General features: G+C 44.3%; 1 protein-coding gene across 1 annotated transcript in view; it reads left to right on the forward strand.

The window, feature by feature from the left end:
- Nucleotides 1-23147, forward strand: part of SASH1 (SAM and SH3 domain containing 1) — a 193251-nt gene that overhangs the window by 23972 nt on the left and 146132 nt on the right. Inside the window, 1 exon segment of the mRNA XM_073894060.1 lies at nucleotides 18374-18502. Within this exon segment, the coding sequence (XP_073750161.1) occupies nucleotides 18374-18502 (129 nt within the window).

Here is a 23147-nt window from a genome sequence, read left to right on the forward strand (position 1 = left end):
ATGTGGATACTCTTGTATGTGGGTGTGTAGCCGCTGGGAGGGATTCTCCCACTTCAGCATCTTCATTCATTAAACATCTGTTGAGTGTCTGCCACGTGCTGGGCACCCGGCTAAGCTCAGAGGAGACACCAGGGCACATGGTGCTGACTGGAATTTCATCCCCAGCCAGGTGGGTACACACCTGAGTAGGCTTGTTCTGGGCTGTGAAGCTTTTTGACCTTTGGCTCGGGAACATGCAGAAGAGTTCCGTGCGTGGGATTGAAGAGACAAAACACATGAACGGGGGTGGGGTGGGGGAGAGAAAACGAAGACTCTTAACTGTAGAGAACAAACTGGTGGTGACCAGAGGGGACGCGGTGGGGGGATGGGCTAAATGGGTGACGGGATCAAGGAGAGCACTTGTGATGAGCCCTGGGTGTTGTGTGTAAGGGTTAAATCACTAAGTTCTACACCTGAACTAACTATTAACTAATAATCCTCTAACTAATATTAACACTGTATGTTAACTAACTTGAATTTCAAATAATAATTGGGGGAAAAAGGGTACTGTGTGTCTTATTGTTATTCAGTATAAATATTTTTTCTTAAACTGAGAGCCTAGGAGTGAGCAGCTTAGTCCTTAGAGCAGAGCGATCCACAGCTGGGGCAAACCGTGCACATTGTTGACTTGCAGATCCTAGTCAGTCAGGCCATCTCTCAGCCTGGCTCTTTAGTTCTGCTGCTGCCAGAAGATTGTTCCGCAGAGGCTCTGCTCGGGTGGGCAGGGCCACAGAACAAAACATGTCTGCGCCTGTTTACACCCTCTGGCCAGCCTCCCCTTTCTCTGTAGCCGGCAGGATTTCCTCAGGAAGCTGTCCTGGTGGAGGGTGGGCCGGGGTTAACCAGGACGTGATGACGCGCAGCCCCCTCTGCCCTCTGGGAGCTGCGCTGAGGTCAGCCTAGATCCTGGGTCCGCCCTTTCCAGTCTATAAGTTCCAAGGCCCATTCTCCGGCCCACGTTAAGGGGTGGGTGGGGGCCCACGGGGGGGATAGATTTGGTTTGTGTCCCCCTTGCACGTGGCTGCTTTTTCCTATTTCATGCTTGCACATAGTACTGGGATGGAAAGCTTGGGAGGGGGCACCCCTCAGGGGCCCCCAGAGCAGCTGTGTCAACACTTCCAAGCCCCAGCGTTTCCCGCGGTGCCGCGGGGCCAGTCACTCGAGGGCTGCTGGGTCAGCGGCGGGCCCAGCCGCAGGAAGAAATGATGGGATTGGACGATGTGCCAGTGTGTTTGGCCTGGCCAAGCCCCCAGGTGTATGTTTCCTCATACGTGGTTGAGTGAATTATTCCACTGTACACTTCTACAGCTCGGAAGTACTGCACTGTTAACGAATGCTCATTTTTATTTAAAAAATGTAATGGGAGGGTCTGTCTTCTGTGGAGGCCTCAGGAGATGGCTGTATAATTTAAATCAGCAGTAAGCTTAGTATACCCAACTGCTGCAAGCCCATTTTTCTGGAGTGAAGTCAGGTTTGGGAGTAGGTCATCACGGATTTGAAGCCTGGGTCTGAGCTTTTTAGCCAAGTGACGGTGGACACGTTTGTCACCTCCCTGAGTGTCTACGCCCTCACTAGGTTGTACCGTTAGTACCACCTACTTACGACTTGTACGTTTTAAGTGAAATAGCATGTGGGAACACCTGATATATAATATAGTCATGTAGATGTTCAGTAAATATTAATTTCTCCCCAGCTCATCCTTCCAGCCTCCTCAACACACATGTGCACGCACACACATGTCAGATTCTATTCTTTTTTTAAAGATTTTTATTCATTTGAGAGAGAGAGAGCATGTGTGCACAAGTGGGGGTAGGTGCAGAGGGAGAGGGAGAAGCAGACCCCCTGCTGAGTGGCAAGCCCGACATGACCTGGGGCTCCTACCTGGGGCTTGATCCCAGGACCTGGAGATCATGACCTTAGCCGAAGTCAGACACTTAACCGACTGAGCCACCCAGTCACCCATCTGGCCCTCATGCCAGATTCTAGTGTCAGCATTTTCTACAAACTTGATCAAACGTATCAAAAGCAAATCATTTTAAAGGCATCTGTATGGTGCATGAAGCTCCATGCTGTTAGCCCGGAAGATTACTGAGCTTTTATTAAATGCCTACCCCTGTGACCTTGTGGTAGGCACTGCCAAGAGTTAAAAGTGCACTGCGGTGTAAGAAGACCCACGCATTGGCCTGGCATAGCTAATCCGTGTTGGGGAGGGTGCCTGAACGTGCATATGTGAGACAATCAGGAGTAGATACACGCCAGGCAGAGTGACTAAACAGACATTGAGGGAGTACGCAGCATAGGAGGGATATGCCTGTAGATAAATTCCTCTGCTCTGAATGAGAAAAAGGCTATTTTGGAATCTGGGTTTATCACAGGTTTCTCGGCTTCTGCATCGTGTTTGTTATCTGTAGTAGTCATATCTGCTTTACCCATTGAAACTGTTTCTACCTGGACAAAGGTGATTTCATTAAGACAGGAAATTTTTTAAGCCGGACTACCCAGGGTTGGTCATGATATTCCAGAACATTGTAAGTGACAATGGCAATTATTAGTGACAAAAGCAATTCTTTATTGAGTTCTGGGTACCAGATACTATGTTGAGCGCTGTACATGGACTATTAATCTCATTTATTAGGCCTCGTGGCCCTGTGGGCAGGTACTTCCAAGGCGCAAGGAAATTTAATAACTTGCCTTTTTGAGGTTAGAGATGGAGTATTAGCAATTGTGTCAAACTGGTTCTTTCTTTTCCTTTTCCAAAAAAGAGAAAGGGCGCCTGGGTGGCTCAGTCGTTAAGTGTCTGCCTTCGGCTCAGGTCATGATCCCGGGGTCCTGGGATCGAGTCCCACATCGGGCTCCCTGCTCAGCAGGAAGCCTGCTTCTCCCTCTCCCACTCCCCCTGCTTGTGTTCCCGCTCTCGCTGTCTCTCTCTCTCTCTGTCAAATAAATAAATAAAATCTTTAAAACAAAACAAAACAAAACAAAAAAGAGAAAGAAACCCTAAAACAAACCAAACCAAGAAAGTCCTCCACAAAAGTAGATAAAATAATTTCTTAATAACAAACAGCAGTTTTGGGGCACCAGGGTGGCTTAGTCGGTTGAGCATCTACCGTCAGCTCCGGTCATGATCCCAGGGTCCTTGGATCAAGCCCCGCATCGGGCTCCCTGCTCCACGGGAAGCCTGCTTCTCCCTCTCCCAGTCCCCCTGCTTGTGTTCCCTCTCTCACTGTCTCTCTCTCTGTCAAATAAATAAATAAAATCTTAAAAAAAAAAAAAAGCAGCTTTTTTTTCTTTTATAAATGGAAGGTGGAGGTGAGGAAGGGTTATAAGGATAGATCAAATGATCAAACATCTCCTACACAAAGTATTCTGAGGTCGTTTACGTTTATCTCGACATCTTTGATTAAAAAACAGATTGTGGAGGGCGCCTGGGTGGCTCAGATGGTTAAGCGTCTGCCTTCGGCTCAGGTCATGATCCCAGGGTCCTGGGATCGAGTTCCGTGTCGGGCTCCCTGCTCCTTGGGAACCTGCTTCCTCCCTTTGCCTCTCTCTCTCTCTCTCTTCCATGAATGGATAAATAAAATCTTAAAAAAAAAACAAAAAACAGGTTGTGGAATATGGACAAAATCCAAAGCAATTCTAAGAAACAAATAGGCGATTAATTATTGGAGATTCAAGGGTAGTTGGCAAGATTTTGAATAAGGAGGAAATTCACACAGAAGCAGTCTGTGGAAAGTTTGGACACATGAGTTCTGGGATTCTGGTCCTTGAGTTATCCACATTGGAATGTTTTGGTCCCAGGCTTTTTCTTTTCTTATCTTTCAACAAGGTCATCTTGGTTTCCTTCTATTAAATTCTCTCTCTGCTTTGGCGATATTTAGGGTCTCTTGTCAGAAAATACGTTCCAACCTAATAAGGTATTCTCAAAGGAAGACTGCCCCACAGGAATGAAACAGCAAATAAAATTTTTATAATGAAAAAACGGTGAAGTATATTGCCACGTGCCGCATGCTTTAGTATCTCTCCTTGGTTGTCTCCTTAAATGTTGCTGTCAGAATGCCAGCCTCATGGAATGGCTGTAATTTCTCTTCTTTCTTCCATCTTGTATACCTCTTAGGGGTTTTGTTGCCATGGAGAGGGGGCTGGGAGAGAAGTGCCTCTTGTCACTGGGCAAATGTTTTGGAAAAATGAAGCGAGGTTGAAATTAATCGGCATGCCTTTTTAGATATTTCCTGAATTATTTCTATGGAAAATCAGTTTGGTTTTTCTGCATTTTTGCCTGTGTCACATCAGGCTTCCACAGCCACGCTGGTCTGTGGGGAGGTGGGAACAGGATCTGGCCTCAGTCTAGGCATAGAGCAAGGGTGCTTTCTGGGTTCTTGGTGCTCACAAATAAGAAAAGGCCGGAGTGGGGGCAGGGAGCCTTCTACTCACCAGTTTTCCCAACACCTGCCTTCTGTGACCAGGGAGGTCGTGAAGAACTGCAGTGGGAGAACAGTTAATTCTAATGGCCTTTTGAGAATCTTTATTATCTGCATTTATGACCTGGTTTGCAGGTGGAGGTCCGAAGGTCTTATTCGGGGATATTCGTTAACAGAACCAATTTCCCCACTAGTAGTTGTTCACAGAACATTCTTTCTAAATGCAATACGAAAAAATATTTGGAGTTACCAAACTAGCTCATTTATGACCTAGATAGATACAGAGAGTGTCTTGACATAGCCCTCACTCATTTTTACAAAATGGAATACTACAGATACTTCTTTTCAGACTTTGTGAAACTGCTTAAATTGCAAATTACATGGTTGCACGTTGCATAAGGAAGCCCAGCAGCACCATGAATTCAGAAACACTGTCATATAAAAACCTTCTTCTGCCATGTTCTTTCACTTACAGACTTGCAGCCTAGAGCCAGTTCTTTAAAAGGCTTGTCTATGTAGGTGAAATAATTTTCCCTGGGTAGTGGCTGTTTTGCAATATGCTTATACTACATTTGACTTTCTCACATTTAAAAACTAATAAACTACATAAACATAAAAGTGCTAAGTGTTAAAACCAACACCTCTTAGGAGTTTGTTTTTTAATAAGCTTATGTAATTAACACCTTGAACCATATATTCCATTTGTTTCTTTTGAAACCATACAAAGAGAACAGGATGATACACATACAGAAGGCACTGGCATAGTTAATACTGGCTTTTTAAATTATGCTGAAGTAATGGGTGTTTTAGAAATTAAACCTTGCCAATTACTTTTAAGTCTGAGAACTGAAGAGTCGATCCATTACCGAGAGAAAAATAGAACATAAAGCAGTATATAAATTGTTGCTATTCCTCTTCCCAAGGGCCCGAGCATAATGCCTGGCACAGTGCTTGTTGATTGACAGTTTTATTCCATTCATTCATTGATCCAGTAAATTTATATTGAGATTCTTCTAGGCACTGTCCTAAGCACTGAGCAGTGAACAAAACTTAGAAAAATTTCTGCACTTAGGGACCTTACACTTTAGGGGACGGGACTAAAACAGACATGAGTTATATGCAAACTAGTTTAGATGATGAGAAGTGGGGGGGAGAGAGAGCAGGCAGAGGAGGGGGTCAGAGACTGTGTGTGCCTGAGAGGTGGGTTGCCATTGTAGCTAGGGCACACTGGGGAAGCAGGGTGTTGGGTCACCTCTGTGGCAGGTGAGGGCAGAGACAGGAGCAAGTCCCAAGGCCGGGTTAGCTGGCATGTTTTGGAGTGCTGGAAGAGAAGCAAGGTAGCCTTGTGGCCAGGCAATGAGCCTGAGAGGCTCCAGATGGGGCACGAGAGAAGTGGGGGAGGGCACAGATGACATGGACCATGGACCTTTCAGTGCATGGGGGTGGGGGCTGCAGCCTTTACTCTGAAGGGGACTGAAGCTTTTGAGTAGAGGGGCAAGGGTCTGACTTAGGTTCAAACAGGATCTCTCCGACTGCTGTGTTTAGAGGGTGCCCGGGGTGAACGGGAGGGAGCCAAGTGTTTGATTTCCCAGTATAAAGTGGAGCTGTTGAATTGTGCTTTGCCAATGGAAAGACACAGCCTATCCTGACAGGGTAGCATTAAAAACAACAACTAGGGGACCCTTTAAGAGACTTATTAGTACACTTTTTTGGTAGGTACACTTTTTTGGTTGGCTTTTCTCCCACAACGTGACAATTAAAAATTTATCATCCACATCACAGAGGAATAAAAGTGAAATTGCTCTTTTTTACAGAGCAATTGAGGAGCATAAAAAAGTTTGTTTAGGTGGTAGACATGTGACTAGCCTATGAATCTAAGAACTTGGATAGGAAGGAAGAAGGGACTGTGTTCCAGCAAACACTGACCTATAAAACTGTTAAAAGTAACAAGATTTGGCCGATAAGTACGTAAAATGTTAATTCTTAAGTAGAAGTGAATTCCTCTTTAAGAAAAATTATATGTTAGAAATTTAAACATTAGGTGTTATGAAAAAGCCAGTGGTGATGTTAGTAAGTTCTCAGCTCGTGAGCAAATTGGAAAAATGAACATTTTCATTCTAGTGACAAGTGGCTTGGTAGAATGATGTGAATTCATCTCAGGTGGGCTTTTTTTTTTTTTTTTTTTTTTTTGCTTTTAGGCCTAAGATACCTGTCAAGTTTACACTGTAACTCTATATAGAATGTGGTACAAAGCAAATAAATTTCATTCTCAACTTCCAAAATGTTTTTAATCTGAGTAGGCCCCATGTGCTAAGGATGCTTTTTCAGAGATCTTTCACATTATCTTCTTGGCAAATGGAAAAGTCTTTTATGATGAAAATTGAGATCATCTTGAGGGGAAATGATGTAGTTAGGAAAGAACTTTTCTTCCCAAAGAATTGAAATAAAAGTATGGCCTTCATGTCATATACTGTTTTATATGGTTACATCCATAGATGGACAGACACCCAGATCCAGATAATACTCACCTGTGCGCCTGGAACAAGAAGAATAATTTTGCGCAGCTGACATTCTCTAAATCTGGTTTTTCCTGTAGGTTACAGGTCAGAATGTGCACAGAATGAAGACGGCAGATTTCCCGTTTACCCCACATCCACAAGCGGGCTTTTGAGTCCCCAAATGAAGTCCTTGGAGCACGGAGTGTTCTTGGAAGTGTCCTTGAGATAAGGGGATGGACGGAAGAGCAGATGTCGGAAGCTAGGTCATGAAATGTGCTTGAGGAGGGTTAGGTGTGCGGTGAAGAGTTGTTTTTGGATTACTTGGAGTTTTTCCGGGGCAATAGGTAAACTGGTTTCTCCCTGACTTTGGATAGAGACCACCCAATTGGTGTCACGTGAATGAAGGGCCCTGAAATAGCCTCCACTGTATAGGATCAGACAGGTTTCCATTTGGCTCATCAAAGCTCATTCCCAGCGAGGGAATGTGCCTGTTTCCTTGGCCACAGCGTTGGTCTTGTATTTGCTTTCTGACACCACCTTCCCCAGCAGCATTCCAGGTGTGTTTTCCTCCTGGTCTCCCTGGCAGGGATTGGATGGGGAGGATTCAAAAGGTTATGGCCCTGGTGTCTTCAGTGCCTCCTTATATAGTCATTTCCAAACACTCGCCTTTTCTGTCAGGATGTGAGAAGAATGAAAGAGTTTAGTGACCTTGTGCCCCTTGCACCAAGGAACTTTCCCCGTTAATCTTTTTGGTGTAAGAATCTTCCATTGGATTCCAACGAGATCCATGCCCATCCATATATCAAGAATGGTCAGCACTAAGTAGAAGTAATCAGAAATCAGTTTTGTACGTGAAGAATCCTCCCCGCAGCTTTCCTTCTTTCTCTTCCCCCTCCTGTCCTGCCACACCTCTGCACCGACTCTTCAGCCAACTGGGTAGCTTTTCCTCAGGGAACAGGTGAGGCTGTCTCCTGACTCAGACGAATTATATGTATTTGTTGTCCCTTCTGCCTGGAAACATATTCTGCAACCCTTCACCTCGTTCTTCACTGGTGGTTATTTCAAAGGATGTTTGAATGTCTCACTCACTCACTAGGCTCAATTACTGCTCTAAAGTTGGTGGGGACAGAGACTGAGACTAAAAGCTCATCATTATATATGAAAATGCCGAATGAATGTTATGGGACCCTCAGGAAGTGGGGAGTCAGTTCTGTTGACTTCCATTCCTTCCTTCCTCCATGCATCTGATAGACACCTCTTAGGGAATGGCTAAGTATCATTGTGATGGTGTTAGGTGCTGAGGTTGCCAAAATGAGTAAGACCCAGCTCCAGCTTTCAAGGACTTTGAAGTCTCCTGGGAATGACAACCGAGTAAAAGTCATTTTAAAAGATGCCTTAAAATAGAGAACTTCAAATAGATACCTAAGTGTCATATTTTAAAGAACTCCCATGTTCCAGCGCTACCATCAGTCATGGCCAATCTTGTTTCAACTATACCTGCACCCACCTCCTCCTCCTCCCTCCATGCCTCTGAAGCAGACTGCAGACATCAGGTCATTCCGTTTGTGGGTGGAATGTATGATTGGCAGTGATGCAGCAAGAAGACCACCTGCCATGCCAAGTCCGTTGTGAAGGATGGGCTGCTGTCTGCGGGGTCAGTAGGGCGAAAGAAGGTGTTCCAGGCAGAAGAAACAGCATGGAGGAGGGGGGATGATAGAGTGCCGTGTGGACTAGTTTGATCTGGCCCAAACTGGTGTGTGGATAGGGAGGTGGAGCCACGGGACAAGTCTAGAAAGGCGGACAGTCCAGATAAAAAGGCTCTCATATTGTATGGTATACAACAGACCGACTTTGTCAAATCCTCCCTGGGAGACATTTACAGTTTTCAAGATCTATATTCTAAAAGTCACCGTGGGCATGGGATCTAGGGCAGGGGTTGTACATGAGATGAGATTGGAGGGTGAGGAGCTGGGAAGTTTTGTCCGCAACTTAAAACACTGCCCGGATTAGGATGTAGAGGTTTTAGGGAAGAGATGTTATACTAACATTGACTTATTTATGACACATTAGTATAATTAGTTCCATTAGACATAGTGGCCTCTTTGAGGGTAAGTGAAGGACTCCTGAGATCTGGTGTGGAGGCAGCTGGTTGAGGCTAATCTCTGGAACACCGGAATCCAGCCTGAAAGTTTGGGGAGTTGGAGAGTTCATACTGAATACGTAGGAAGAGGAAGCAAGGCATTTACAGCTAAGGAAGTGGAGAAGGAGTTTTGAGAGTTTTCAAAGTATAAGTCAGGGGCATCCAAGTACTTCAGTATGGGCCATTTGATCAGTGTCCTGGGTCTTGCTGGCCATCTGAATTTTTATTGATAACACTGTTTAGGTAATACTTACCAGTTCTTAAAAATCTGAAGCTTTTGGAGCATCACCGAAAAAGATTTTAATTAACAATGAATGGTTATAAGATTTATCCTCTTGTCAGTTTTGATCAGGTCACCAGGACTTCCAAATCTCTCTTAGCCTGCCTCAAGGTAATCAGACACGATGATCGAGTCCGTTCTGATTCCATTTATTATCACCCTCCTGACTCTCTGCTCAAGCCACAGCAAAATATAATTTTCTTAAAATACGACAAACTCAAATACTGTACAAGGTTTAACAACCTGAAATTTCAGGATTGTTTTGAGATTAATCATTTCCAAATTTCTAGGAATATTATAGATCACTACCACCCCCCCCCCCGAATCAGGTCATCATTGGCCAAATGCTTGAGAATGCTCATATCCTCATGATTATGTGACAGAGGCAGCCAGAGAAAGTGCAAAGTGTGATTCATACTCATCAAAATCTGTGAACATGGTCAGAAATTGTGACTTCATTTCCACCAAACTAGCTCGTTCATTGCCACCCAACTAGCTCGCTCTGCTGTTCTTTCCAAATCTGTGATTCTGTTAGCTCAGGGCAATTTAGAAATGAGAAATGAGTTTAGTCCGCAATTGCCATCTGCTAATTGCACATGTCCATTTTGAGTACGAATCTGTACTTTAATTTTTTTGAACAAATTGTCAATGTTCCAGTCACTTCCCTTCATTTTCAAGTTCTGAAGCTTCCTGTGAAATGTTCTTTTGAGCCACTGATAGATAGCTCAGCAGATTGGATCTTTCAGAGCCCTTAATTCCAGAAACACCTTACACGAAGCACACAGCCTAGTAAACCCCCTTAACAGGTTTCCATGACTTAACCATATGACTACAGTAATAAAGACCATACTTTGCTTTTCTATTAATAATAAACATTCATGTTTCTTGATTTTATATTGTATACATAGCACCTAGCAGAACACCTGGAGTGTCATAGATGTTCAGTACATATTTGAATTAATGGCATACCCTCTTAGGTGTTGATGATTGAAGAACGTATTAATTTTCTAGCCTTGGTCACTTTCTCCATCATACCTGACAGTTAACGTGATATCACACACACTCCCTGGGAGGGATACAGAGGAGGCCTTTTTTTTTTTTTTTTATCCCATTTTATTGTAGCTACACCTCTCCATGGTCAGGAAACTGAGTTCTCATACTTAGACTGAGCTTTCCAAATTCCTTCCGAGCTGATAATTAGAGATTACTGGTTTGTGTGTGAGATTCTGGTAATCACATTTTTGCTAAAAATCTCAAGCTTTTCGTCCCCTCGGGTCAAGCAAGCTGCACTGGACCTGAGGGAGGAAGATGAGACGAGAAGAACACGTTTCCACTGTGGCTTTAGATCTGTCGAAGCACTGATGACATTTCCCCAAGAAAACGGGGAGCACAAGAAGAGAAAAAGGCAGGGGAAGCTTTGGGGAAGCATCTGCTTGTTGGGGTGAGCTGAGGAGGAAAGGTTGAGGGTTGGGAGGAGGCCAGTGGGCCGGAGCGGGGCGGGGGGGGCTCTAGAATAGACTCCAAAGTGGGAGTACCCCCAGGAGTGCAGCCTGGGAGGCAAAATGCCCTCAGTGACTTTCTTTCTTTCTTTTTTTTTTTTTTAAAGATTTTATTTATTTATTTGAGAGAGAGAATGAGAGAGAGAGAGAGAGAGAGCATGAGAGGGGGTAGGGTCAGAGGGAGAAGCAGACTCCCTGCCGAGCAGGGAGCCCGATGCGGGACCCGATCCCGGGACTCCAGGATCATGACCTGAGCCGAAGGCAGTCGCTTAACCAACTGAACCACCCAGGCGCCCCCTCAGTGACTTTCATCCTTTTTGTCCTATATTCACTGGAAGATACAATTTACATTGTGATCAAGAACAGTCATGCATAACTGAAACAAATGTTGCAGGAAACAGTATCCTTGCTTCATGTGTTGTATGCCAGCATTCTCTGTTCTCTTCAATGCTGTTCTGCTCTATGCCATGCAATGTCATTGCAACAAATGCTGGTCTCACATGTCTGCATTTATCTCAGGACTCTGCTGGCTTAGCACTGTATCAACCCGGAAGCCAGAAATGAATCACAGCTGCCATATTTTTTAGACTGAAGGTTGGTGGTGGGTGGCAGGTATCCGTGGTGGCTCCCACGTGGTATCACTGATCCACTCCCTTGTCTTGTTGGCCTGAGGTGGTGCCTAGACCCACCGCAAGTCCAGGTCCTGCCAGATCTCCTTCATCTTCTGGGAGTCTTGAGCCAAGTGCATGTGTGTGTAGATCTATCGTAAAGAGCTCTAGCTTCTCTTACAGGTCGCCCATGGCCTCAGGGCTTGATGCGGATTTTAGTTGTCTTTGTGTGATTCCTGGGTTCAGTTTCGTCATTGCTCTTTCACACCCAGCTTCTTTCATAACTGCCAGCCTGGCTGACCTGTAGTGATTTTGGACTGACTCAGTGCTAGACCCAGAGGTAGCAGCCTGTGTAGACTGTTTCACCAGCTTGAAATCTCTCGTGGTAGTTACTTCTCTGATCCATGCTGACCGCTGCAGCCCTAATGGGCTGTGATCTGGTGGGTGAATACCACTGCAGTTGCTTTTCCATTTGCGAATAGGAAAGAACTTAGAACTTTTTACTTATACTTGTGTTTATCTCATTTACAATGCCTATTTCTGTGTGCATTTTTAATGTCAATAGAATTTATATTAATAAGTACTTAGAGTTGTAAGTAGATATAATATATATTTATAAATATCTTATATCAAGGAAGTTCCATGGCCCAGTTGTTGTTTATTTTTGGTTTTGTGCTGTATCTGTATGTTTTTTGTTTGTTTTTTTGGGTGGTGGTTTTGTTGAGAGAGTGCTAGGAAGGAGGGAGTGGTCAATGCTGCCTGCCTGAGGCCCTTCTTTCCTCAGGAGCAGATTTATGTTAATCAGAGATGATGCAGAATAGTGAGGGCTTTGGGCACCAAAGTCATATTTGCCAAAGGAAGAATTAGACACAGGGCCTGGCAAGTTCTGGGTGTTTTTGGAGAGGGGGAGTGGAAGATGTGAGATCAGCCCTCAGCCACCTGCCATGTGGGTGTGCCCCCAGGGCCTTTTCATCACCAACAGCATGATCTAATACTGTCCTTGAGTGTGTGTTTTTGGTTGTCATGTGTAAAAAACTTTTTCCTGAGACAGACTGTATTCCAGCTCCAGCCATCTTACAGAAATGCTTGGAGTGATACCTCAGAGAAAAGTATTTGAGATCATTATCTATTCAGTGAATTTCTCCATAATGATAGGGCAGGATGGGATAACAGAGCTGGGTACAGTGACATTGTTGGGAGTGAGTTGGACAGTTCGGAAGTCAGGGCCAGGGTCCCCAACAAGAACTATGGAGTCAGAACAGCTGAGAGAAAACAGCACTGACATCCAGTTTTGCAGCTTAGCGCACTAGCATTCTGCTTTGCAGCCTTTGCAGAAGTGACTTCTGCAAAACGTCCTAAAATAAGGTAGTTAACCGCAGAGCATTTGTCCCTATAATGGGCAAGGGGCAGTTAAGATATAAGCCCCCAGATGTCAACAAAAAAAGACCGTGAGCACGTAGACCTTAACCTAATAGGTACACAGATACGTGACCAGAGCCATGATTGGCATGACTCAGCACACCGTGAATGCTTAATATAGTTCTGCAGAAGAGCTCATAAAAACCCCTCAACTTAGACACTCCAGGGGCAACTCTCTCGGGTCCCCTCCCTCTCCGGGCACTTTATGCTCTTGCTCAATAAGCTTTGCTTTGCTGCCCACCACTCTTCATCTGGTCCACCTCTTCATTCTTTGAAGTGGCATGACCAAGAACCTGGGGCACTGAAGGCAGAGAATTCCTGCAACACCATCTCACAGATTCAGTGAGGCTGAACAAGGAAATCAAAATTAGTCTTTTATGGTAGTAGCGATTTCACCTGAAAGGTTGCTGGAAGTGTTTATCACCTCAGAATCTTTAAACAAGCTAATTAAGAATGAAAACACCTTGTGAAGTCATTCAAGAAATCAGCCTTCCTTGTCGTGTAGTGATTTCGTTCCGTGGATTTAGCTTGCAGGGAACTGATGTACTGACATACAGCTCCGTTCCTCTCCAAAACAACAGGGAGCAATGTAAATATAACATGTACTTTATATTATGCAATATATATATGGACTTATTATTATAGACAAAAAAGGTAGACACACTAAATAAATGAGTCAGGAGACTTCTCTTTCCTCTTTTTCCCCCTCAACATTGGGGATTCAGAGCAACACATTGAGTTTTCCCTCCGGGCTCTGTCTTTACAGTTACATAAAATAGCAGGACCACAAGTTCATTTGCAATCATTTGCATGTGATCTGCATACAGCCATACAGATTACATTGTATTTCCTGGTGTTTTCAGAATTTTTTTTTTCTTTTTTTTTCCCTCTCTTAGAGACTGTCAAGATATTCTGAACCATAAGTGACATCTGGGAAAGAAGAGAGCAAAAATAACAGAAGTTAATGATACAAATGCTTTGTTTTCATAGTACTTTTAGTTTTCACTTCTCCCAGAGACAGAAGTACATTGGGATAAATATCAGAAATACTGTTAAATCAGTTGTTGAGAGAATAGTGCTATGTCTTTTTTCCTTAATTGCAACAGCAGTCTACCCATTGTTCGGTACAAATTTCCCTTATCTCTATATTTTTATGTTGGTTGTATAAAAGAAGAGTGTTTGGTAGAAATGTATGCTATGGCTTCTTGGGAAGATTACACAAGATTTGCCCTCGGCTGACCTGCCACTGGGATTAAGACCACAGATTTGATTTAAAGCCGTATCAAGTGAAGTAGATGGCCCTATGGAAAGATGCTGTGACCTGGTTTTATAATAAGAAAAGGAAGGAGAACTTGAATTTGCATGGATTCTATTCTTTTTTTTTTTTAAGATGAAGATGGGAAAATTCTTATAAAAAGATCATGGGGCACAAAATTTCACAATTTACTTAAAATCTTTTGAGGAAATAAGATTTCCCCCATTCCAAAACTTGAACCCATATTGCTTCAGCCTGATGCACGAGAAGCAAAAGGGAAAAATAAGAAGTGAAACAAATTAGGCAAGTGATAACTAGAGCAGAAACAATGAACATCTTAAAAGAAATAAAAGTTTCAAAAGGAATCTATTTCAGTGTTTTAATAATTGTATTTAGAGAGAGTTTAAAGTCATAGTCCAGAGTTTATTCTGTAACATCAGTGCCTCTTGACATCAGCATTGTGGGGTGTTGAGTCAGACATGAACTTCACATCCCCAAAAGAAAGATGCATGAGGTGTGGTGCTATTAAATATCCAGCTGCATTATTTAAATTCCCTGCAGACTAATTTTGCGAACATTTCTGGTAGAAGTGAATGTTTTTACTGAATAGGGCTGTGCTATCTCAAGTAGGAACAGGTTGGACAGAAATGGTGCAGAGGTTTCCAGGTAGTCCTGAAAGAGCATGGGTGTTGAGAGGATAAAGAGAAAATGATCTTGTGGTTGTTCGTTGGTTCCAGTTGATGGGGATGAACAGGATTCCTTTCTGGGGATGGCAGACAAGACCTATTTTTAAAAAAACATGTTCTTTTATTCCTTTGCCTTTCTTGACATTTAAATCATCAAGACTGATGAAAATGGAAATTTGGGGGACTTATTGCACATCTGGAAAGCGATTTGGGAAAACAGACGCAGCTGTGCCACCCTGTTCTAAATTATTGTCTGCCAGGCGCCAAGTAAGGAGTGGATAATGCAGCATGTTGCAGGGTGTGAAGCGTTTGCTGTCTTTGGCCTGTGTTGAGTTGAACAGCTGCCTTTTTTCTTATGAGCAACGGATATAGCTTCCAGGCCCCCAAGTTATTGGGGAATTTTGGGTGATTTGGACTGAGAAATAGGGACTTAAACTTTTTCACTTAGTGGCAGAAAATTTTGATCGGCAGTTTGGAAACTTGAGAACCGAACAGTTGGTTTTGAAGGTGTTGCTTGCAAAAAGGGGAAAAAGGGTAATTTGAACTAAGAATTTTTTTGGAGTGGACTTGATTATTCCAAGGAAACAGTTGGTTGTGTTAAGTTGTGTTAAGTTGTGCAGTTCAGCTGGTTATTTTGAATAAATAAATTCTTGAATTTATTTATCTGAATTCTTGAAGCCAGAATTCAAGATTGGAGCGCTTTGGCTAAAACAGTACAATTCTTAGTGCCTCTGAGAGAGAGAGGGAGAGAGAGATTTCCATTTAAGAACAACAACCATAGGAAAGATTCACTCAGATATTAGAAGATGTGGGTTTTATATTTGGTCAAAAGTGGCAGGCATGTTTCCCTTCCTGGACGGATGAAGGTAGATGTTTCTGGATGAAGACAGGATAGATAGCATCATATTCTCGAGAGACTTGACATGACTCTGAAGGGCCCAGGAGCTTCCAGGGGCCCCAGCAGTGGTGGGCAGTGGCCGGATCCAGGCAGTCACTCCTAAAAGCGGGTTCTCAGGTGCTGTGGCTGCAAGCCCTGTTCCCCCCACCTTCCAGGCACACTTTGAAGGGAGCGCCTTGGTCTTTCTCAGTGTATACTGGGGGCGGGGACTAAGGAAACACAAAGATCTTGAAGAGAAGGGGGCCCGGGAGGACTTTGTTTCTTTGAAGTGTAAGCTAACTTGTTGGCTTGATAGAAGGCAGCTGCCCAGGCAGCCGTGGACTCAAGCCCTTGCTTCAGCGGGCACTATGCTCTCATCCTCCTAGTACTGGCTGTGAGTAATAGCTGGTGTTCGGGACTCAGTTCTCCGGGTGTTGGGGCTGGGGTGGGTGGGGTGGGAGAGGGCTGCTCTGAGGGGAAAGCGGTTGCTGTAGGAAGCTGCTGGTCGCTCTTCTGGCTGCCCTGGGCCTCCCAGTCTGTGGGCCCGAGCTCCTTCCTCAGCCGGGCGGGACTGGGGAGCAGAGTTCATGAAGTGAAGGGCCCTGAGATGTGGGCCAGCAAGCTGGGGGCTTATTTTGTCACCTGGGTGATTCTCAGAGGAAGGAGAGCCGGTCAGCTCTGTTTAGCAAGGTCACAAAGTGACCTTGCTAAATCTGCTGGGTTCATGGCAGATTAGACACAGTGGGGAAACGGACAGGGTACGTGCTGTTGACTTGAGGCGAGCCAGGGCAAACCTTGGGGGATGATAGTGTGATTTACCATGCTGTATTTCAGGAACGTCACCTTAAGATATTCTTTTCTGGCCCCCTTCCTCCCCAGTGATTCTGGTTTCAGGCAGTTTGACAGCAGTAAAGCAAAGACCAGCAGGCTGACCACCCCTGGCCCTTTCCTCAGAGGCTCAGCAGCAGATTTCTTACCTTGACTAATCTTACTTCCCTACTGGGGGACCTACTGAAGAGGAGGTTGGGCTCTCAGCTCCTCTACTGTGTCCTTCCAGCCTGTTGTCCGAGATAGACGCACAGACCAACGGACCGAGTGGGGAATGACTTATGCCCAGACGTGTTCAGATACTCACAACACCTTATTTGGTCTCGTAATTATGAGTTCTTCTCGCCCCTAGATCTGCACTGGGGATTTGGAGGCAATTAACCTCAAAGGGGAACATTTTACTGGTGGGAAAGGAAGAGGTTTTTTTTTTTTTCTAAAAAATCATTTGTTTTCATTTCTGTTTCTCCTGTCTGTTGGTTGCATAAAATCGGTAAACACAGATCTGGGGTAGAGATTGTTCTGACCCAGGCCTCTTGACAAGGCCTGAAAGTCTTTAGCAGAAAGGCTTTTGGAGAACTCTTAATTCCCCAGCCCCACTTGCATCTGAGCATGTCTGGCAGCGTTTTACAAGTGTTGCTGTGTGTGATGTGATAGGGCTGTGCTCTGTAAAATGGAAAGTGTGGGCACCTTCTAGGCTCTCTCAAAGTTGTGTTTCTTTGGTGGTCTTTGTAGCGCCATTTATTCATACCAAAGAAAGGACATGTTGGGAGGTACAAAGGGGCAGGGGAAATGTTTCTATGAATGAATGAATGAATGAATGAATGAATGAATGAATGAATGAAGCAAACGGCTTAACTTAAAAATGTAGGCAGCACTTGTCCTCATGAATGTGTTCAGACATGCATTTAGGCATCCACTCCCCTAAGGGAAGACTACAGTCTGAAGCATTATCTTGAAGCAAATATTAGTAACTAATAATCCTATGTGCCAGCCTGACTGTGTTCCTTGATTAGTTCCACTGTGAGATAGGTACTCAACTGTTCTGGTATTCCCAGAGATGAGGAAACACTCCTCTGGCCACTGAGCTGTAAGGGGCAGCAGGGCTGAGTTGGACTCTGGAGGATGGGCTCCGGAGCAGCTGCTGAGGCCCCAGATGGGTTTCCTCTTTAGGTGAATTTGTAATGAATATGTACTCTCCTTGCATGTTATTCCTATTTCTTGGAATAACTCAAGGGATAGGGTGTTCTTGTCAAGGGTCTCTTGGGAAGGCAGGGCACCGGTATGTCTCAGATGTAGCATCCTCATCGGTTCTCAGTTCTCTGGTTCTCATCAGAATTTCTGGGAGTGGGGTCCTGGTATCAGAATTTCTCAGAAGCTTCCCAGGAGGTTCTGGTGCAGCCACTGATTGGGCTTTAGGGAGTCTCTCACCTGCACAGTGCCTTCTCTGAAGGCGCTCCCCTGAGAGTTTTTGAGCCCTGCCGGGCAGGCGGGGATATGGGTTTAAGACCGTGGCCTTGGCATTGGCAGTCCTGGGTTGGAGGCCTGGCAAAGAAGCCAGGCTTGTTAGCCCTGGAACCCTTGGGCAGTCACTCGACTTCTTTGGCCTCCTGTTTGCTCGCCTGCACAGTGAGGAAACAGGTCTGGCGTCCAGCGGGTATCCTGAGGATTAGGAGGTATCAGACATGAAAGTTAGCCTGGCGCTGAACCCCAGCCATGATTAATGTAACTGCATGGAGAGGGGGACCAAAAGTGGTGGGTCTGTTTGCAGGTGGACTGACTGCCTTTTTTCTTTTCCTCTTTCTTCCTGCTGCCCTCCTTGCCCCCAGGACGGCTCGCTGGGAAACATCGATGACCTGGCACAGCAGTATGCAGATTATTACAACACCTGTTTCTCTGATGTGTGCGAGAGGATGGAGGAGCTCCGGAAACGGCGGGTGTCCCAGGACCTGGATGTGGTGAGTGGGTGGCACTGAGAACATGCTTCTGCCCGGCGGGGCTACTCGGTGTCCTGCTCCTGATCCAGCACCCCCTCCAGGCCTTCTGACGGTCCTGGGTGTGCCTGGGGCATCCCTCTGTAAGCTGCTGTGCTAGATCGGGGTACAAAGTTCAGGTCCCAAAGGATGAATCATCTAGCTCTGTGGTCATCAGGTGAATTGAGTATTCGCTGGGATGGCATGGCCAAATCTTTGTATTCACGAAAAGACTAGATCTTATGTTTTAACCTAAGTGACAGGAGTGTTTTCCCTGTTGGCCAGTGTACACTCTGGACTCTAAGCCCGAAGACTGTTTAGGCTAGATCTTTTCTTCTTTCCTTCCACCCTTCCGCCCGCCCGCCCTCCCTTCCTAAAATAAAATTTTAAGAAGCCAGAAACCACCCTGATTTCTCACCTGGTAATTACCATGTTGGTATTTTAGCAGATCCCTGCTCAGTGCTTTTCCTGGCATTTTTACATCAGCAACATAATTCTTGCTTTTTTAGTTAATATTTTATTATAGTTCTTCCATGTCATTAAGATCTCCATAATCACCATTCATGGCTCTAGCCTTGCACTCAGGTGTTTGTTGAAATTCATTTGGCTGTTTCATGAAGACCGTTTAGGATTAATGCCACATTTGAATTTGCATGTGATAAATAGTAAATAAATAGCTTAGGTCTCTCTGTAATCTGTATGTGTGCTAGTGTTTCCATGTTGTGCATTTGCTACGAAAAAATCTCACTGAAACTTCTGCGCTTATTAATTTAAATTTTCATTGTATATTTTATTTGGATTCATCTGGTTCAGTGCTTTTCAAATTGTTTTATATCACTGTGGTTTCCTCAGGACCCCTTCAGGAATGTCTCCTCATCCAGACCAACTCCTTTTTGACCATCTTTTATATATGCGGGGGTGGGGGGTAGGAGAAGGGGCCACATGGTTCTGTTTTGAATAAGAGTCTCCTGTGCCTTTAAAAACGGTTTGAAAACTGCTGATTCACTCGAATCCTTATTTATTTATTTTTTAAAAATTCCATAAATCTGCTTAGGGTAGGAATAAAAGAAAAAGCAATAATTAAGAAACTCAGAACAAAGAATTCATTTATTAATAATTCTTTTATGTTATAAAGGATCTATTATGTAACAACTAGTTTAGGCACCTTTGTTATTCTGCAAGTGGATGTGCTTCACTTCTACAGTGAGACTCTGGCATTCCTGTGGACTTTAATTTCTTTCCTTAGCTCCACCTAAGTGAAGATTCTTCAGGTCAGGAGTAACAGTGTATCATGACTGTCAGATACCTATTGATTCTCTTTTTTTGTGGTTCACTGCCTGAGCAGTAGGCAGGGGTGGGAGTTAGTACAATTGAGTTGATTGAGGCTGAGAAGCATGGGTTGGGGGCTGAGAGCCATCATCCTGGGAGCCTAACGTCCTGGCCCAGGCAGGCACATGGGCGTCATCATTGCCCAGGGCATCTTTCCTGTAACTTTGTCGTCTGGCACGTGTGAATGGCAGGGTTGTTTCTTCCTTTTTAACAAAAGTAACCTCAGGTGGCCGAGGACTCCACTGAAATTCATTAGGCTCTTTTATTAGGGCATCGTTAATGAAAAAGGACGGCCCCCCTTTTTTCTGTGGGGGGCAAGATGGCAGCTGAATAACAACTTAAAAATTGCACTGAATTCTTGGATTTTGTAATTTTGACCTTGAATGATAGTCTGGTAGCATACTCTGTGGCTTCCTTGGACATTTTGCCATGCAAGGAAATGTTTGCTGTGAATTGGTAGGTGATCCTGGATGTAACGCGCAACTGCTCTCCCAGAATTCTAGCTGGTCAGGAGTCGGGGCTACCATCATCACCGCAAGGTGTTTGGGAACCTTGGAAGGCAGCATCTAGGTAGGAAAGAAAGCCTGCTTGGCAGTGGGATAAATAACTTCTTCCCATTTAGACAGATGGGCTTAATTTGGTGTGCTGTGTTCCAGAGCTGCAAAAGATAGTCTGGGGGGGAAAAAAAAACACACCACATGAGCTTAATTAGTTCTCATCAAAGGTGCAGGAATGTGGTGGTGGATAAAATTGATGGGAGCTCATTGGAGCCAGGCTGGAAACTTCATTCATCCTTTAAACAGTAGTTAGTGAAAAAAGTAAGATCCCAGATAGGTATATTCAGGTTCTCTTTCTAGGAAATTCTAGGCAGGTTGGAGAGGTAAAGGGGAGCTCTGGAACTGCTGAATGCCAGGTAGATGCCATGTGTCCTGTATGTCATCCACATGGTTCAGGAGTCTAGAAGTCCATGTGAGATGTGCTTTAAGGTCATCCATCATTCATTTGGGCCATGTGTGCAACTCTAGCAACATATTCCAAGTTCTATCTCATGGTGGTTAGCCCATCACAGATTGAGTCCTGATGGGAACTCATTTTCTTGAAAAGCTGTAACTTTCCGTCCATAATGCTCCCTTTATTGTATTATTTTATTTTTTCATTATTTTATTGCACATTATTCCACTTTTGGACAAGTAGACAAACTTCTTCCCTGTTTTGCTGTTGGAGCAGCTTTGGGTCTGAGGACCTGCAACTTTATACTCCTTTCGATGTCCATAAGCCGTCCCGTGAAAGCTGAACTGAGGTGGTTTGGAAAAGAAATAATCCACCAAAAGCAGCAAGAGAAATACAGTAGGAGCCTAAAGAGTTTTGTTTTTTTTTTTTTAAAGAGAGATTGAGAACACAACAGGGGTGTGGGGAGTTAGGGAGTGGGTAGGGTCCTGAGCAGGCTCCAGACCCAGCCCAGAGCCAGACCTGGGGCTTGATCTCATGACCCTGAGATCATGATCTGAGCCAAAATCTGATGCTTAACCTACGGAACCGCTCGGGCGCTCCACCTAAAGCATTTTATACGGAAAAAAGGAGCATTAAGTTTGTTGTGTCTGCTGTAGAAAAAGTCATTCAGAGAAAGCCTTGAATGTAGAGTTTTGAACGATGGGTTGAATCAGTTTATGACTTTGTTTCATTTCAGATTCTCTGGGTGGATTTTGGCAATTGAGGGAATATTCTCTAGATAGAATAGATATCTAGATATTTGTGTTTGGCTTTAAAAGTCAAAAAATGCATTGTCTTTAAGAGCTAATTACATGTCAACCAGAGAACAAACCAACCAAAAAGATACCCTGCCCACAGCAATGCTTGACTTAACCCTGAAAAATATAAGGTTTTGATAATTATGTTAGTAATTAACTTTCTGGATTGAATATCGAGCTCCTTTTCCAGGACCTAATCACCCGGCTCCCTACTAGCATAAAGCACTTCCTTGATAAAGTGTTTTTGGGGCCAGTTAGTTTAGATGAAGGCAACAGAGAGTACAGATGGGTGAACATTCAACAGTATAAACAAGGATTATGATTCAAATTTATAACTACGGAGAGAGTTTTTATTTAGCACCAAACGGGCCCTAAAGGAACAGTATGTCTGGACCTGAGCCTTTGCCTCTGCTGGGGATTGGGACATAAGTGCTTGTGAACAGCAGGGAAGCTGCTCATATTTCTACACATTTGGCACATCCCTGAGCACCGCGTGTTTTTTGGCTGGGCGAGTCTGCATTTGGAAATGATAACGGCTTTCCAAGTCCATAATGGGCCCATCTCTAGTGATGCGAAGTCCAACATCTGTCAAAATGACATGGCGGCTAGAAAGGGACACAGGCAAGGTGGGCAGTTATGACCGGCCATATCGGCTTCCTCGGCACCTGTGAGGTTTTGAGTGTGCCCAGGTGTGGACAGAAAACAAGTGTGTGTGGTCGTTGGTGCAATACAGCCATGACGAAGGAGTCCCTCCTTACAGGGGGACCTGGTTGACAAATGTCAGCCAAAGCCTAGCTTGGGCTTGGTGCCAGATCATGATCACCTCTGCGTGTGCATCAGGAAATGGGGGCCCAGGTGGAGACTCAGGCAGGTTTTTAGGGAGCAGGGGTGCAGATTCAAATACTGCACGTTATAACAGACAGATGTGACATCACAGCCATTGCCGATGGTGTATTTATAGGAGTAAACAGATTATTTCTAGCTTTTTATTTTGGCAATTAAACATACATAAACAGCATTCTGTAACAAACTTCCGTGCCTCTTACCCAGCTTCTATAGTTAGCATTTCGACAATCTTATGTTATCCTTACTCCCCACGCCCACTTCATTATTGTTATTTTTGAAAAGTTCTTTGTGAGGCTAAATTTGCATATTGAAATGCACAGATCTCAGCTCTATGATTTTGTCAAGAGGATGTGACAAAATGCCATTCACACTCTAGCATGATATAGGACATAGTTACCAGCCCTGCCAAATTCCCTCAGTCCCTTCCCACAGCAAATCCTGTGTTGAGGACAGGGAATTTTGTTGGTCTGTTTTGGTCACTTCACTTCTGCATTCCAGCATAGAGAACAGTGCATGGTGTGCAAGAGGTAACGTGATAAGTATTTGTTGAGTTCATTTATTATGTAATTATTTTTAAATAGTTTATGAACATTAAGCCTGTATCTGAGATTTTGCCTTTCTAGAAAGACCGGTAAAAGATGTTTTCCCCATCCACAAAGAGGTCACAATTTAGTTGGGGGCATTAGACAAGTAAACAGATTATTAAA

The sequence above is a fragment of the Callorhinus ursinus genome, unplaced genomic scaffold, assembly GCF_003265705.2.
Source record: "Callorhinus ursinus isolate GAN/ISIS: 27379988/994484 unplaced genomic scaffold, GSC_fseal_2.0 scaffold6, whole genome shotgun sequence".
Taxonomy (NCBI): Eukaryota; Metazoa; Chordata; class Mammalia; order Carnivora; family Otariidae; genus Callorhinus; species Callorhinus ursinus.